Raw genomic sequence first — 15355 nt, forward strand, 5'->3', positions numbered from 1 at the left:
TAGTCTGCAGTGGAAGATTCTAGAAACATTTATCCGAACCTTCCTAACATTCTAGAAACATTTATCCAAACCTACCTGACATTCTAGAAACATTTATCTAAACCTACCTAACATTCTAGAAACATTTATTCAAACCTTCCTAACATTCTAGAAACATTTATTCAAACCTTCCTAACATTCTAGAAACATTTATCCAAACCTACCTAACATTCTAGAAACATTTATTCAAACCTTCCTAACATTCTAGAAACATTTATCCAAACCTACCTAACATTCTAGAAACATTTATCCAAACCTTCCTAACATTCTAGAAACATTTATCCAAACCTTCCTAACATTCTAGCAACATTCATTCAAACCTTCCTAACATTCTAGAAACATGTATCCAAACTTTCCTAACATTCTGGAAACATTTATCCAAACTTTCCTAACATTCTGGCAACATTTATCCAAACTTCCAGCAATGTTAATCCTTGCCTTCCTAACACTCTGGTAATATGTATCCTAACCTTCCTAATGTTCTGAGATTGTCATGAGAACCAAAACGTGTATGCTGAGCACCTGTTAAATGTATCTGCAGATATTCTTTCAGACCTATATATTCAGAACATATATTTAAAGACTTTTTGAATATTTTTATGAGTAAATAGTTTTAAAATATTTCATATTCTAATATAGATCATTTGCATTCAGCAATGGGTTTGTGAAGGTATTGCCGTTTATTTTAGTTTATTTGATGGGGAAAATATTTTTAAAAATGGGAAAATATTGTTTTGATGTTTAAATTCTCACATCTTTAAAATGTAATTCATATTCATTTGAAATGAATGAATGAATGAATGAATGAATTTGATTAAGAGTATTTAATATTTGTTTGATGTTTTTTTTTTTAATGCAGACCAAACTTGTTTGTAATTTATTTGCAAAATATTACTTTTTTTTTTTTTGTTGCTATTTCTACATTTTAACAAAATATAAATACCAAACCCGAGAGGAATACGAATTTTCTAGAAAGTATTTAAACACAGTTCATCCAGAAATATGACTTATATTTAGGACACTAAATTATCAGTTCTAAAATGAGGAATAAATGTAAAGGGGGTCGGTTGGACACCTTAAAGTTTGCAGTAACATTTACTTTCTCATTAAGTTCCACACAATTCCATTCCTATAATGACCTGTCAAAGTACAATCAAAGAAAGAATGCTGTGTTGTCTTTGGCCAAATCACAGGATATACAGTTATTGTCAAGATTAAATTTAAATATTCGTCAAGGGCATTCAGCATGATATAATTTATTTACCATATTTTGGGCAGGTTTCACAGACACAGATTAAGCTTATTCCTGGACTAAAGTGAGCTTTGTATGGAGATTTTAATTTAGAATAAGGACTAGGATTAATCTGTGTCTGTGAAACTATTCCACTATTCACATCTCTTACTAATTTATTAACAAATCTATTGTTTAGTATGTCAGTGCCATTAAGAAATGATAATAAATAAGTAATAGAATTCTGCATAATCAGTGTTACTTTCAACCTTATAGTTAAAAAAACTTTTAATATGGTACCAGTAACAGGATCACATTATTTTAATGAAACTACAGTATAGTATTTTAAATATAAGACTAAAGTCATCGTATGATAATAATTGTCAACATTTTTCCTCTTGCTGATCCATCAGCACTATATCTTTCCTGTATCTTTGTGGACGGAAGAAATGTTTCTGTGTCATATTTATTGTTTCATGTTTATGGAGAGTTTCCAAAACATACCCCAAGCCAAAAATATCTGTTTATGGACATTTTCATGCTTTAAATTGTTTTTCAAAATATCAATATTACATATATTATATATATTATATACAAAATAAATTATATGCCACCTAACTTGTCAAAGATATAATTTGGTGAAAAACATTTTATTTTTCCAAATAATAAGCGTTTTCCTCGAAGAAATGTTACGTAACATCTTACCAAGTTCTTTACAGGAGTAGGAAATGCTAGTTTCTTTTCTCATCTCACACGCAATACGAACATGATTACCATTGGTTACAAACGATATAGCGGACAGATTTGGCCAATTAAAGAAAAGCATGTAGAGTCTAAGGCCACGAATAAAAACATTGGTTTAGTTGAGGTTCTTGCATCATTGTGTGACAGACCTATAGTAATCCATTGCTGTGGCTAGAGTCAGAGATTATTGGACAGAGACGAAAAGGCATGTTCCTCATTATAATAGCCTACTCCATCCCAGACACGCAGGTCCGGCGATTATAACAGTGAGGTTCTCGGCGTGTACCATATAGAAAAGGCACTTGTCTTTGGAATAAGAACGTAGACGGCAAGGCTATCTGCATTTGAAAAGTATTTAATCGTACAATCACAACTGAAATCGGAAGGGAAGCACTCGGATATAGGAGGAGACAACAGTTATCGCGCTGTTTAGCTGACCGGCTAGCGATTTTACTGGAAAACGCAATACAGCGGTAAGTAGCAGTTAGCTTGCTAAGGCTAGCCTTTATTTCCTTGGTCTGTCGTCCACTGTAATGATGCACGGATGCTAGTTTGCTAATTTAGCTAAATGTATTCTGTGAAGGAGTTGGAAAATTTGACTGTTGTGCTGGCGCTTCAGAATATAAATAATCGTTATGAAATAGCACCGGTTAGCTTAGCTTAACCTATTTCGACTGTGATTGAGGTTATCTTTCGCCGTTTTGCTTATGTAGCCTATGCGGACGACTAAGTCTTAGACTAAAGCTGTTTGCAAATTACAATCCAGTTAACGCGACGCTCGACCTGCAGCAGGCGGTGGATCTAGTCCAATTGAATTAGATAACCCGGCAGGAGCATGGTCTTGCTGTGGGTATTGGCAGGGGTAGTGTAGACCGGTCCTAATGGCTATACAGTATAATGCTGCAGCAGCGGCAAGGACATCAGCTGGCTGCAATATTCCGTATATTGCAAGCTTTGAATATAGGAGATCATGGGTTTGCGCTTCGATGCGATTTTCCCTAGCCTATGTAACGGGAGATGCAGCTTGCTAGCATACTGTAATCGCATAGTTTTGGGAAGAAGTGAATAAAGTTTTGCTTTTGAGCCAAATATGCAGGATAACGTTTGTGCAACGCATTTGATGTTACGATACGTTTCATGACTGTAGAAATTCAGTTGTCGCAGCTTTGAATTGTGTTGCCTGTCAGCCATAACTAAAGTAACGATAACGCATGTGTGCAGAACTAGCTAGTCAGCAGGGTATATACGTAACGAAATGGCTCCTCCCCATAAATTTCAGCTTTCAGTTTTTGAACCATAGAATATATGAAAATGTTTTATATAGCTTTAGCTGAATGTCCTTTTAAAATATGCGATGTCAGTTGATTTTTAAAGTGAAAGTGGTTGTGTGATCGCTTACTGGGCACTGCTTGGAGGTGTAGAGCAACATTAACGTGAAAGCCATCTGTCATTTAGTCCTGGAACGCCCACTCCAGACAGTTCACTACGGTTTGGATCGGGCAGGCCATATGTCACAGTAGGTCTGTTAATCTTAATATCATTTGAACGCAACACACTGTCAGTGAGTCCTGTTGGCAGATATGCTTCCCTTGAACAGGGTAGTTTGTGCGTATATCAGTGTGTGGTGTAGACTAAACCAGCGTTTCCCAACCTTTTTCCTTCCGCGGCACACTTTCCAAATTTACAGAATCTCATGGCACACCACTCTCAAAAGCATCAAGGCATTATAAAAAATAAACACCCTGCAAGCGACGTACTGACGTTGATGTGACGTGCCAACAGTAGCCCGAAATGTTCTTTTGGGGCTTTAATTAAGCGATATGCATTTTAATGACATTTATTTTGGGTTTTGTGAATGGGATTTGTTCATTTAAGTTTTCTTAATTCAGTTGAACATTAAAAAAATTTTTTAAAGAATTTTTCACACGGCAGTGTGCCGCGGCGCACCGGTTGGGACTAAACGACTGCGCTTTGGGTGTATCAGCAAAGCGTCGCCGTAGGCTACACGAACCCAAACACATGGAAAATAAAACCTGTTTTGAAGTGAAACTTTAATGAGACCAGACTGCGAGATGTGCGAATTTTTCTGCAAAAAGACTCAAAGATGTAGCCGATCAGGTTGCAGTGCACTGTGGAGACTTTCTCAAGTGGAATGTTACGGTAAACCGCATGCTACTGTTTTCAGCCGAATAGTTTTATGGGGTTAATGACAGAGAACCCCTTGTATTCACTGGTATCTGTATTGCACAGTGGGTACCAAGTACTTTTAAAGCTCATCGCGTATTTGCAACCAGTTGGCTGGTGCTATCACTGCATTTTTCACAGGTAGTAACAAATTGGGTTTCTTATAGATTTATCTGCAAACACTTATTTAAATCAGCAGAAATGCACACCCATATACACGGTTAAAATAATGTATGACAACGGACATGTTGTTATTTATTATAATTTTTGACCTTATATTTATTTATATTAATTGTTTATTATAGGTTACTTTATTTATGAGCACAGCCACGGACAATTTTGTAATGTAGACCTACCTTACAACATTTACTGCAGGTCTGAGGACATCATGGTTACGTTTTGTGAATGCGATACGTGGTTACATTATGCAATTGCTTTCAGTTTCTCTAGTTCAGTTTCCAATTTCGAACTCACTTGGCTACTTTTCCCAAGTGTGCAATTTTGTGCACCGCACACAATGATATGGAAACCTAAATAGACTTTTAGCAATTTGACAAGTCCACGTAATTTACTCCAGTGCATCACTGCCATTTGCTTATTCCCAGAAGTTTGTCCGGCCGGTGTCAGATTGTTGATGACATGGGAGACGCCCGCAAAATATTCTACAGATATGGACACTTCACAAACAGCGCCGTTTATTTGAATTTTTTAACGTTACCATAATTAGTTTAGAATGCAGTTTGCTTTAGTAAAATATAATCAGGCTCCTAGACAGGCTACTGTATGTCCAATTTAATCCATAGACGGCTGCGGTGTTTCAATTTAATGTCAGTTCGTATTATTTTTAAGCAAAGGAATTCCTCAAAGATGAAATATGTTATATAAAATGTTTTTTTTTTTAAGGTATGCGTGCCTTGTTCTTTTTTCAAAGCGAAGTATTTCAACAATTCATTTGCATGCTGCGCAGTCACCTTTAGTCCTGGATTGGGTAAAGTACTCTCATTTTAGCGATGTCACTATGGCGAGGCGGGTGTCGGGGACCGCTCGCGCACCGCGGTACATTGTCGCTTTAAACTTTCTGCAGCGTCACGATGATTCTGATCTTATGTAAGCGTTAGTGAGCCGCACTCTACTGCGCAGACGGCGGGCTAGACGGCTGCCGCTTTCTCTCTCTCCCCGACTGAGCGCGCCATGTATCGCGCCCGTTGAACACTTGCCAGGCTCCAGAGTTCTCTGGAAATGTGTCGGCGCGCATTTCCTTCTTCCCGTAAGGAAGTCTGTATCCGTTTTCATCGTGCGATCTGACTGATGTAATTTTAATCTTTCGGGATTTTTTTATTTTTGGAAAAAAAGCGAGGAAAAACCCCGACTCTGAACGCACAGGTATAGCTCCAGTTTTTGTGTTCAGTGAAGAATATTCTAGATATTTACTGACGTTTCTTACATTGGCTCGTGGGGCATTTGCGGGTTTGTGATTTAAGTCCAAAGCAGCTCGTACACAGCGACGTCATGTTAACAGAGGCTGTAGGCTATAGGAACATATTAATCGAATAATATTTATTTCCACTATAGCTGCAAAGCAGCGCGGGCTCCAAGCAGCTAGTGCAACATGCTGCAATCAGCCGTGTCCACGCTCTTTAAGCAATGAGTTTATGTTCCAAATGTCATGCGATAGGATTTATGATTCATGAAAGAAAGATTTTTAAGTTTTATTTTTTCAAATGGAACAATGGCTGAATATGCTGAATATTAAGTTTTTTTTATAGCGGCCATTTTTGTAAAGCAGTCGGCATCTGAACAAGTTTTGCCGTATTGCAAGTCAAGCAAATCTGTCTAACAACACCATTAATTGTCATGGATTTACACTTTAAAGTCCAGGAAGCCACAACACTGAACGCCCCACAACACCAATGAATGTCGAATATTAAACTGCTACTGGTAGCCGTGCTGTTCATGCTTTTGTCACCATTCAATTTTTCCTTGTGCATAACAATGTCGAAGACGAAACACAGAAGGAAACCGAACAAGAATGAACGCTGTGACTTATCATAGTATTTTCATGTGCTGTGAAATATGACCGGTTGTCATTTTGCCATTTTTAAACACACAAGTGTTGTTTTGTTCAGAATGACGTGCCCTTATGACGTGCACGATTCAGAACATGTTTCAAGGCCAAATACCATGTGTGGAATACATTGCTGTGATTTTAATGGACATTTACCAATGGGTCAATCTTATTGGCTCGCCATTCAGCCATATTTTGACGTATGAACTATTTCTTCGCAATTCAGTTAGGATCTACTACAAGGACGCTTCACATCAAATCTGACATAAACCGGACATTCAGTTCTTGAAGATTTTTTTCATGTTTTTCAGAAAATCTAAATAAAATAAAATATAGTTGCTGGATTTTTTTTTTGGCCCAACAATACTGTTTGTTCTTTGTGGGCAAGAGTATCTAGTAGTCTTGGTTGCATGTCCCTTGGTGGCAAGTCAAGTGGTTCAACAATTATGAATTTTAAAAATGTGAACGTGCTCTATAGCACCAGAAGAAATCAAATGAACTTGGGGGGGGGGGGGGGGGGGTCAGATGGGTCCCTTTGTCTAATATTACATTTTGTCTAAAGATCTGAAACCACTCAGTGTGACAAATATGCTATGATGGAATAAATCAGGAAAGGGGAGTACTTTATCATGGCACTGTATCTAAAATATCTTTCATCACACGCAAAACTGTCTGGGCCAATCAAAGGCATGCTCTAGAACTAAAATATCAAAAACGCCAGAAAGTGAACTACTCGACAACAGTGTGTGTGAATTTTGCATGTTCTTTCGCCTAATGTAAAACATGAAACACCACCGTGTGGATTTTGCATGTTCTTTCGCCTAATGTAAAACATGAAACACCACTGTGTGGATTTTACATGTTCTTTCGCCTAATGTAAAACATGAAACACCACCGTGTGGATTTTACATGTTCTTTCACTGTGTGGATGTGAAATACGGAGCAGGGCTTTCATAAGTAAAATGAATCTTGTGTCTGAGTCTTGTTGCAAGATATTGGGAATGATGAACGATCATTTTTTTGAATGTGCATGCAGATAAAGCATCTGAGAGCGATGGACTTGGAGGACGACCACCTCGTCCCCAGAGACGTCCTGCCGGTGGTGGTCATCGGTAAGTGCGTTTCACCTCCTCGCTCCGCTCTCTGCGTTCTCTCTCCTCCGTACGGGGGGGGGAACTCCTCACCAGCCGAACGCTTCTGGGGTTTATTCCCATGCCAGGATTTCTGCATAAGCTGCTTAAATAGCTGCATTTTTTTTTACTTGTGAAATCTTGTGCACTTTGTTATTTGTCGTACGATAATGGACCGCCATTCGGTTTGCTCTGGGGTTTTTTTAGCCCCCCCCCCCCCCCGTTTTTCCCGACCTTTCTCAGCCTCTCTCCTTAACCAGCGTGTGCCCGTGCAGAGGCCGAGGGGGCGTGTCCACAGACGTGCTCTCGGTGCGTGTTTTGCAGGTAACGGGCCGTCTGGGATCTGCCTGTCGTACCTGCTGTCGGGGTACGTGCCGTACCCGTCGCCCGAGGGCAGCCACCCGAACCCCATCCTCCAGCGCAAGCTGCAGCAGCAGCCTCACCTGTCTCTGCTGGAACAGGTACAGCGTCCCGTCCCCGTCCCCCCCCCCCCCCGCCGCGCGTCACGCTAACGAGCTTCTGCTAACGAAGCGCTCCTCGCAAACCTGAAGCAGTGCACGTACGCGGTGTTAGCCGAGGAAAGCGGTCGTCATCAAATGCAAGCATGGCGGAAACTTGAAGACAGGAGCTGCATTGCAAAACGACTGAAAGCTAAAAAAAAATTTTTAAAAAGCGACCGTGTCGGTGTTTGACCGCGTCCAGCCAACACAAGACATTTGATTTGTTCCTTAAAAGCCTTTTTTTCAAAGAGGATGTTCGTTGGTGCAAGCTGCCTTGTTTTGTACCCAAAATTGTCCTTCCATGATATTCTGTATCTAAGCGTTGCTCTCTGTTTTTCCTGTAACAGTGACTGTGTGCACAAACCAATGCAAACCAATATTCAAATGATATTTTGATGAAAATTCAAATATTCCGAGCATGTCACATGCACACCACAATCTGATAAGCTGTACTCACCCTGTCTCCTGGTCACATATCTCTCCCAAGCAAAGCAGATAGTGAGGCTGATAAGACCCCTGAGTGATATCTGCATCTACATCTTCTGGTGTCATTTTACTTTCCTGTCATCTTGATAGCTTGCTCAGCACATTAGTTCAGGAAGTATGCTTCCCTCTAGTGGCTGCTTTTATTATTACACGTTTTATATTTGGGGTCGTTGGCAGGGCGTAAGTAGGCCCCGGGCCGCGTGTAACCGGCGTGCGTCCCCCCTCGGCAGGATCTGGAGTACCTGTGCGAGGGCCTGGAGGGCCGCTCCTCGAACCCGGTGGCGGTGCTCTTCGATTCGCTCCTCCTGCCCGACAGCGACTTTGGGGCCGACTACCCCTCGCCCCTGCAGTGGCGCTACGAGCCGGAGCGGGCCGTCCCGCACGTGGTCCTGGGGAAGGGGCCGCCCGGGGGTGCCTGGCACGTGAGTACCACGTCCCCAAATAGCGCCCGGGTCCGACGCAATCCTTCAGACTAAAACTGAAGAAGCGAGCTTGCACTAAACCACAGATTCAATAGACTAACCAGATACTCCACTCTGTGTTCTTAAATTTTCCAGTATCAATGCATTTTATGAACGCCATCGTGGGTTGTGACAAGTACAATATACTTCCACTGGATCTGGGCCAATCAATGAACACTTTGCATAATTTAGAACAAAAATATGAACTGAAAGTGAACCACTGGACCACAGTGTGTGCAAATTTTGCATGTTCTTTCACATAATGGACAACATGAAACACCACAGTGTGGATTTTGCATGTCCATTCCCTGTATGGAAAACAGGGAATGAACATGCAACAAGATACTCAGAACTCAGTGCATCCAGTACCCTGGAATAAGGCTAGGACAAACAGAATGTGGGTGTGGATAATCTGGTTATTCTTTGATGTCTGTGGCCAGTATACCTGGGTCAGATATATATGTCTGGTGTATTGGAACCTATGAAATACTTTAAAAAAGTGCAAAACCCGCCTTCTGGTCCTCTTGGCAGGCTCAGCTGCACAAGATCAATAGAGCACAGAAAATAATTTGAGTCTAAAACAAATACGTATTTGACCCAGGTCTGGCGGCTAAACCCTACTTTTGCAGTTGCAGTAGGATTGTGCTGCTCATCCATCTTTAGATTTACGATTTCAGGTTTTTTATGTTTACGGCCCATTGCTACAGTATCAAACTGATAAGGGATGGGACCGGTTAGCATAGTGCTAGATCTGTGTCTGTGTACAAATTATTAAACAGCAAAAAAAAAAAAATTCATAGAATATGTTTAATGTGTTTAGCATATTGGAACGATATATATATGTAAATAATTGAAAAGAACTAGTTTTCATATATAATCATTCATAGATGTGTGTGTCTCTCACCATGTTTGTGTCACGTACCACATTTCAGACTTATGTAATGCATCATTTACAAAAATAAATAAGATATGCTTGGTTGAATGTTGGCTGAGGAGATGAGGAAACAGTAACAGGAAGAGAACTGATCTGGAGAGATATCTGACTGCGTGAGAAGTGTTGTACTGCGTGCCAAGGTGGAGGGCTGTTTGCACGCGGAGCTCTGAGCCCTGTGATTGGTCCGCAGGCCATGGAGGGCTCCATGCTCACTCTCAGCCTGGCCAATTGGATGGAGCTGCCGGGCCTGAAGCTGAAGGACTGGGTGCGAGAGAAACGCAGGTCAGTCCGCTTCCTGCACGTCGCCACCTGGTGGCTGCATTGGAGTGCACCTTTTCTGCGAGAGGAGGGTTGTATAATGTAGCATTTCTGAAAACCCATGACGTTTAGGGTCAGTTATAGTGTGCTTAGCTGGAGATTAAACCCCTGGACAAGAAAACTACATTACAACCAGACCTGGGTGAAATCCGTATTTGTTTTGGATTCAAATACTTTTCTACGCTTTGCTGATCTTGTCTGGTGTATTGGAACCAATGAAATACCCGCAAAAAGTGCAAACCCTGGTCCCAACCCATATTGGCAGGCTCAATTACGCCAGGCAAGATCTTAAGAGCGCAGAAAAGTATTTGAATCCAAAACAAATACATATTTGACCCAGGTATGATCACAACGGGAACAGCTTATCCTTATTTAACTGATTTGGACACAGCTGTTCCACTTCTAATGCAGTTCTGTGGTCAGCTAAACACAGTGCAGTTGAAAAGTTAGTGTCTTTTGATGTGTAATGTTGCTGTGTGTGCGTGTGTGTGTGTGTGTGTGTGTGTGTCACAGGAGCGTGCGTAACGACCGCGCCACGCCGGCGGAGATCGCCTCGTACTACCAGCACTACGTGTCGCTGATGGGGCTGCAGGACCGCTTCGCCTGCGGCACCACAGTGACATCACTGCAGCGCGCGGGCGGGGAGGCGGGGCCCGGCGTCTGGAGGGTGCGCGGCATGCGCAGGGAGGCGGGGCCGGGCGACGGGGGAGGGGCGGGGGCGGAGCGGCCCTTCAGCCTGCTGGCGCGGAGCGTGGTGCTCGCCACGGGGACCCACGACGTCCCCGCCCGCCTGGGCGTGCCCGGCGAGGACCTGCCCCACGTCCGCCACGGCTTCTGGGAGCTGGAGGCCGCCATCTCGGCCGGCCGCCTGGGCCCCGCCTCCGACCCGCTGCTGGTGGTGGGGGCGGGGCTGACGGCGGCCGACGCCGTCCTGGCCGCCCGCCACCTCAACGCCCCCGTCCGCCACGCCTTCCGCCGCGCGGTGACCGACCCCGCCCTCATCTTCAACCAGCTGCCCAAGGTGCTGTACCCCGAGTACCACAAGGTGCACCAGATGATGACCCAGCAGCAGGACAGGGGGGAGGCCCCCTCCAGCTGCTACCCGGGCTACGTCAGCTATCCCCGCCACCGGGTGGTGGCCTTCCTCCCGGACAGGAAGTGCGTGCTGGAGGGCGAGGGGGGGCGGCGCACCGTGCTGCAGGTCTCCATGGTGCTGGTCCTGATCGGGTCGTACCCGAACCTGTCCTTCCTGCCGGAGGACGGGCGGCCGCTGGGCCTGGACCCGGACGAGCGCATCGGCTGCCGGCGGAACCCGCTGCAGGTGGACCCCTTCACCCACGAGTGCGTCCGCGAGCCCGGCCTGTACGCCATGGGCCCGCTGGTGGGCGAGAACTTCGTCCGCTTCCTGAAGGGCGGCGCCCTGGCCATCGCCGCGCACCTGGCCCGGAGGCGCGCGGGGGGGGAGGGGCCGGACTCGTGACGGGCAGGCGGGCGGGCGGGCCGCATCGCGCGGGGGACGGATCGGGCCAATCGGGGCCTTCCGCTGGTTCGGAGCGGGCCGGCTGGAAGAGAACGGGGAAACCGCCTTCGGGATCTGCAGGATGCCGGATCTGGGGCCAGCGATCCCATTGGACGAGAGGGGGCAGTGGGCGGGGCTCTGTCTGCGCGGTGGCTCTGATAAGTTGAGAAGCTTTGAAATCTGAACTGTGGACTTTTACAAGCAAGGATTCATCTTTATTTCACACCCTGACTGTGTCCACCAGAGGCAGAGGACTCAGTGTGTGTCAGTAACACACACACACACACACACACCAAGAACTTTTATATTGTTAGGCAGCTGATCGCAGGAAAGAATGTACTACAGTGAATCTAAATTCCAGGGACTTGAATTTAGAGATGAAGGATCTGAAGATCAGGGTTTCTTAAATAACGTGTAAAAATCTCAGCCCTACTTCAAGTCTCCCCCTTGATGTGCTGTAAGGCTGTGTGGATTGGTTTTAATTGGTGCCCAAAAGGTTTATTGGTAATTTCTCTAGAAATTCCTCCTTGAAATGCGGATGAGGTTTTGCGTGTATATTTTTAAAGTGCAGTTCCTGATGTAGTCACCAGGTGGCAGCAGACAAGCAATATTTTTACTTGCAGCCATTGACAGCATGGCCTGTATGTGCAGGTGCGGTATTTTTTAATCTGTTCTTCACAGTTATTGGGGCAGTTACTTTTCAGTTCATGAATTTTCTTAAAATTAATGATTTTAAGTTCAATCAATTGATTGAAAATGTAAAAAGCAAATGAATGATCTAAGGCCATTTTTAAAGTAGATTAATATATTAATTATTTATTAACATTCATTCCACTCAATTCTGCCAGCTACAAGCAATCCATCATACCTGTCCCAATATAACATCTTCAGGCAATTTTTTTTTTTAAAAAGGGTATTTGATGAAGTGGCAGCCATATTGGACATGTTGAATTGGAATATTAAAGATGCTAGCTGGGTTAATCAATCACAAAACTGACTTGTGAACAAGGCCATTCAAAGCCTGAATGCAGCTGTATCTTGTTAGCCAACAAGCTTACCCTGGTCCTGCAGTGAACTGCACTTCTGTGCATTTTAGTTCATCCAGATGAATGTATTTATTGTGAATCTGAGCCAGAATGGTGAACCGCTGTGTACCTCCATCACACGGGCACCTGCGCTCATTAAGCCTAATAATTAACACAATTATGTAGTGGGGGGGTTTGGATGGAGCAAAAACAAGACATTTCTCTGCCACTCCTGGACCAGGGTTGCCTACCCTTGTGCAAAGCAATACTGAATGGTGTGTGTGTGTGCATGTGTGTGTGTGTGTGTGCGCGTGCGTGCGTGCGCGTGTGTGTGTGCGCGTGCGTGCGTGTGTGTGTGCGTGCGTGCGTGTGTGTGCGTGTGTGTGTGCGCGTGTGTGTGTATGTGTGTGTGAGAGACCATGAGCGTACCTTCATGCACACGTCATTATACACCACTGGTACTCATATATTAACAGAAGATTATATTTTCATAATCATAATAATTTCTGCCTGTTAGTAACTGACAGTAAAATATTTGTCACATTTTATCGTTTCCATTCGTAGGTGTTTTAACCGATGTACGAACATTCCTAAAGATCCCCTCCTGGGGAGGCATGTGTGTCCCTGTGCAGGGGGGTGTGAGGGAGAGAGATGAGGCACAATCATGCTGATTTTATTTTTGTTTTGGGGGGGGAGACAATAAAACACTGAGCTGTACATGAATTTTACATGTATATTTTTATATGCAGACCTGTTGAAAACAGTGCACTGGCTAAATGTATGCTAATGTATGCTACTATATTACATTTTCTGTATAAAATTAGTGAAGAAGACGATGCATTTTAGGCATGCCATTTTAGACTCAAACTGACTATCCGTTGCGTTTTGTTTATGGTTTGACTGAAAGACCTGGTCAATGTTAAATTTCCGTTATCTGGAAGTTAATTTTGATGTTGTATATGTTTGTCATCAACCCGCATTTTCTTTAAAGGCATGTTTAGCTTTTTAGTGTTGCATTGGAATCTGGTGAAAAGTTCACAATAGAAGAAATCCACATTATTACCAGTGCTGCTATGTCACCTTACACCAGGGGGGTGGCCGCTCTTATCTGAAAAGGGCTGGCGTGGGGTGCAGGTTTTTGTGTTAGCCCAGTGGACGGGACACGACACCTGATAAACTATTTAACCAATCACGGTCTTCGAGCAAGACCTCGATAAGCCGAATCGGGTGTCTTGGGGCTGAGCTAAAACTAAAAACCTGCACCCACACTGGCCCTTTTCAGATAAGAATAGACGCCCCTGCCTTACACACGTACCTTAAGAAAAGGCATTAAGGATCTGCTGTGCCCCTGCCCTGGGCAGGTACGTATGTGTTCGACAGGTGAGCGGGCGTGTAGAAACCCTGGCTGTTGATTCCACTGCTTTGTTTTATCGTTTCGCCGCTTTGTGTACATTGACACTGCTGACAGTCGTTGTTACTGATGTGAGGAGCGTGCAGCTGATTTCTGGCAGTTCGACTTCATGTCTGTTGGAGGTAATTTAACATGAGCACCACTCTGGTGATGGGCGGTAGGGTCTAGTTTAAAGGGCACCTTTCCAGGCCGGGCCGCGATCGTTCAGTGCGCCCAATAAACGCCCCCCCGCCCCCTCATTTCTTTTGCAGTAATGCTCTGGGGGTTTTTTAAAAGGTTAGCTCTCGCCCCGGTCTCTGGCACCGCTGGGTTTTGGGTTCTGGTCTCAGAGCTAGGAGGGTTTGGGCTTCAGTCCTGCATAGAACTGTAGTCTTTACAAAGGTGCTTCATCTTCAGTGCTTCTCAACCATGCAGCTTTATGAATGGATATGTCAAATATGTCACCCAGGGTAACCAGAATAATAATAATAATAATAATAATGTTCTGTATTCTTGATTTGCTGCCGGTAAAGTTTTAAAAGAGTTAACTTTTAAAGAATAATGATAGTTATCGGGAGGGGAAGTGTGGTGTGTAGTGTCAACATGAACTTGCCTTAAGATGTCTGTCCTCTCTCAGTATGCATATACTGGAATATTCGGTCCACATCACTGTGGTCCAGACTGTTTGCGCACTGAAACATTGCCAAGCCCTGTGTGGCTTTAGCATGTTACTGGCTGCTATTGAAATGTGTTTATATTCATTTTATACCGCTTTCCTCAATCTGGAACATTCAGTACATTTTAGAGGCTTTTTTTTTTTCCTATCAGTGGTTTGATAATAAATATGCATTGTTTGCTAATTTAACTTATCTTGTGGTGGATGACCAACACCCATGCACACACACACACACACAGTACTTGGTGAATTTTGTAATGTATGTAATAAAAATAGACATTTTTATTACATACTAATATGTGTAGAGTTAGAGCCGACACATAAAGTCCATTTTATAGTACAAGTACCAGGTATTGGGGTTTTGTTATGTACAGTAAGTGTTTTTAACGAAGCATGTTACCAAAGGAAAATAAACTATTTGGAGAAGTAATAGTTACATGGTAAGCAATAAAATAAATTGTCCAATTAATCATGTTAATCATTAACTATACACATAGAATCATTTTCAGTTTAATTGTATGGGAGTCGGTTACGCATGCAACCACAAAGTTTCCATTCTCCCTTGCTGTTATTCTAGTGGTGTACCAGCAGGGGGCAGCACATTCAAAGAAAACCCCTCATGGTGTGAATGTACGGTGTGTAATGCGTTTCTC

General features: G+C 43.5%; 1 protein-coding gene across 4 annotated transcripts; it reads left to right on the forward strand.

The window, feature by feature from the left end:
• The first annotated feature begins 2134 nt into the window (after positions 1-2134).
• osgn1 (oxidative stress induced growth inhibitor 1) lies at positions 2135-14891 on the forward strand. 4 transcript variants are annotated; one of them, XM_064304611.1, is made up of 7 exons: positions 4187-4339; positions 4867-5581; positions 7300-7375; positions 7718-7854; positions 8610-8801; positions 9965-10056; positions 10606-14891. In XM_064304611.1, the coding sequence occupies exons 3-7, from the start codon at positions 7318-7320 to the stop codon at positions 11570-11572; spliced, it is 1446 nt and encodes a 481-aa protein (XP_064160681.1). In that variant the 5' UTR covers positions 4187-4339; positions 4867-5581; positions 7300-7317; the 3' UTR covers positions 11573-14891. The 4 variants fall into 4 exon arrangements, with proteins under 4 accessions (XP_064160680.1, XP_064160682.1, XP_064160681.1 ...); XM_064304610.1 differs by lacking the exons at positions 4187-4339; positions 4867-5581 and adding an exon at positions 2135-2487; XM_064304612.1 differs by lacking the exons at positions 4187-4339; positions 4867-5581 and adding an exon at positions 2508-4174.
• Positions 14892-15355: the final 464 nt, after the last annotated feature.

This window comes from Anguilla rostrata, chromosome 13 (assembly GCF_018555375.3).
Source record: "Anguilla rostrata isolate EN2019 chromosome 13, ASM1855537v3, whole genome shotgun sequence".
Classification (NCBI taxonomy): Eukaryota; Metazoa; Chordata; class Actinopteri; order Anguilliformes; family Anguillidae; genus Anguilla; species Anguilla rostrata.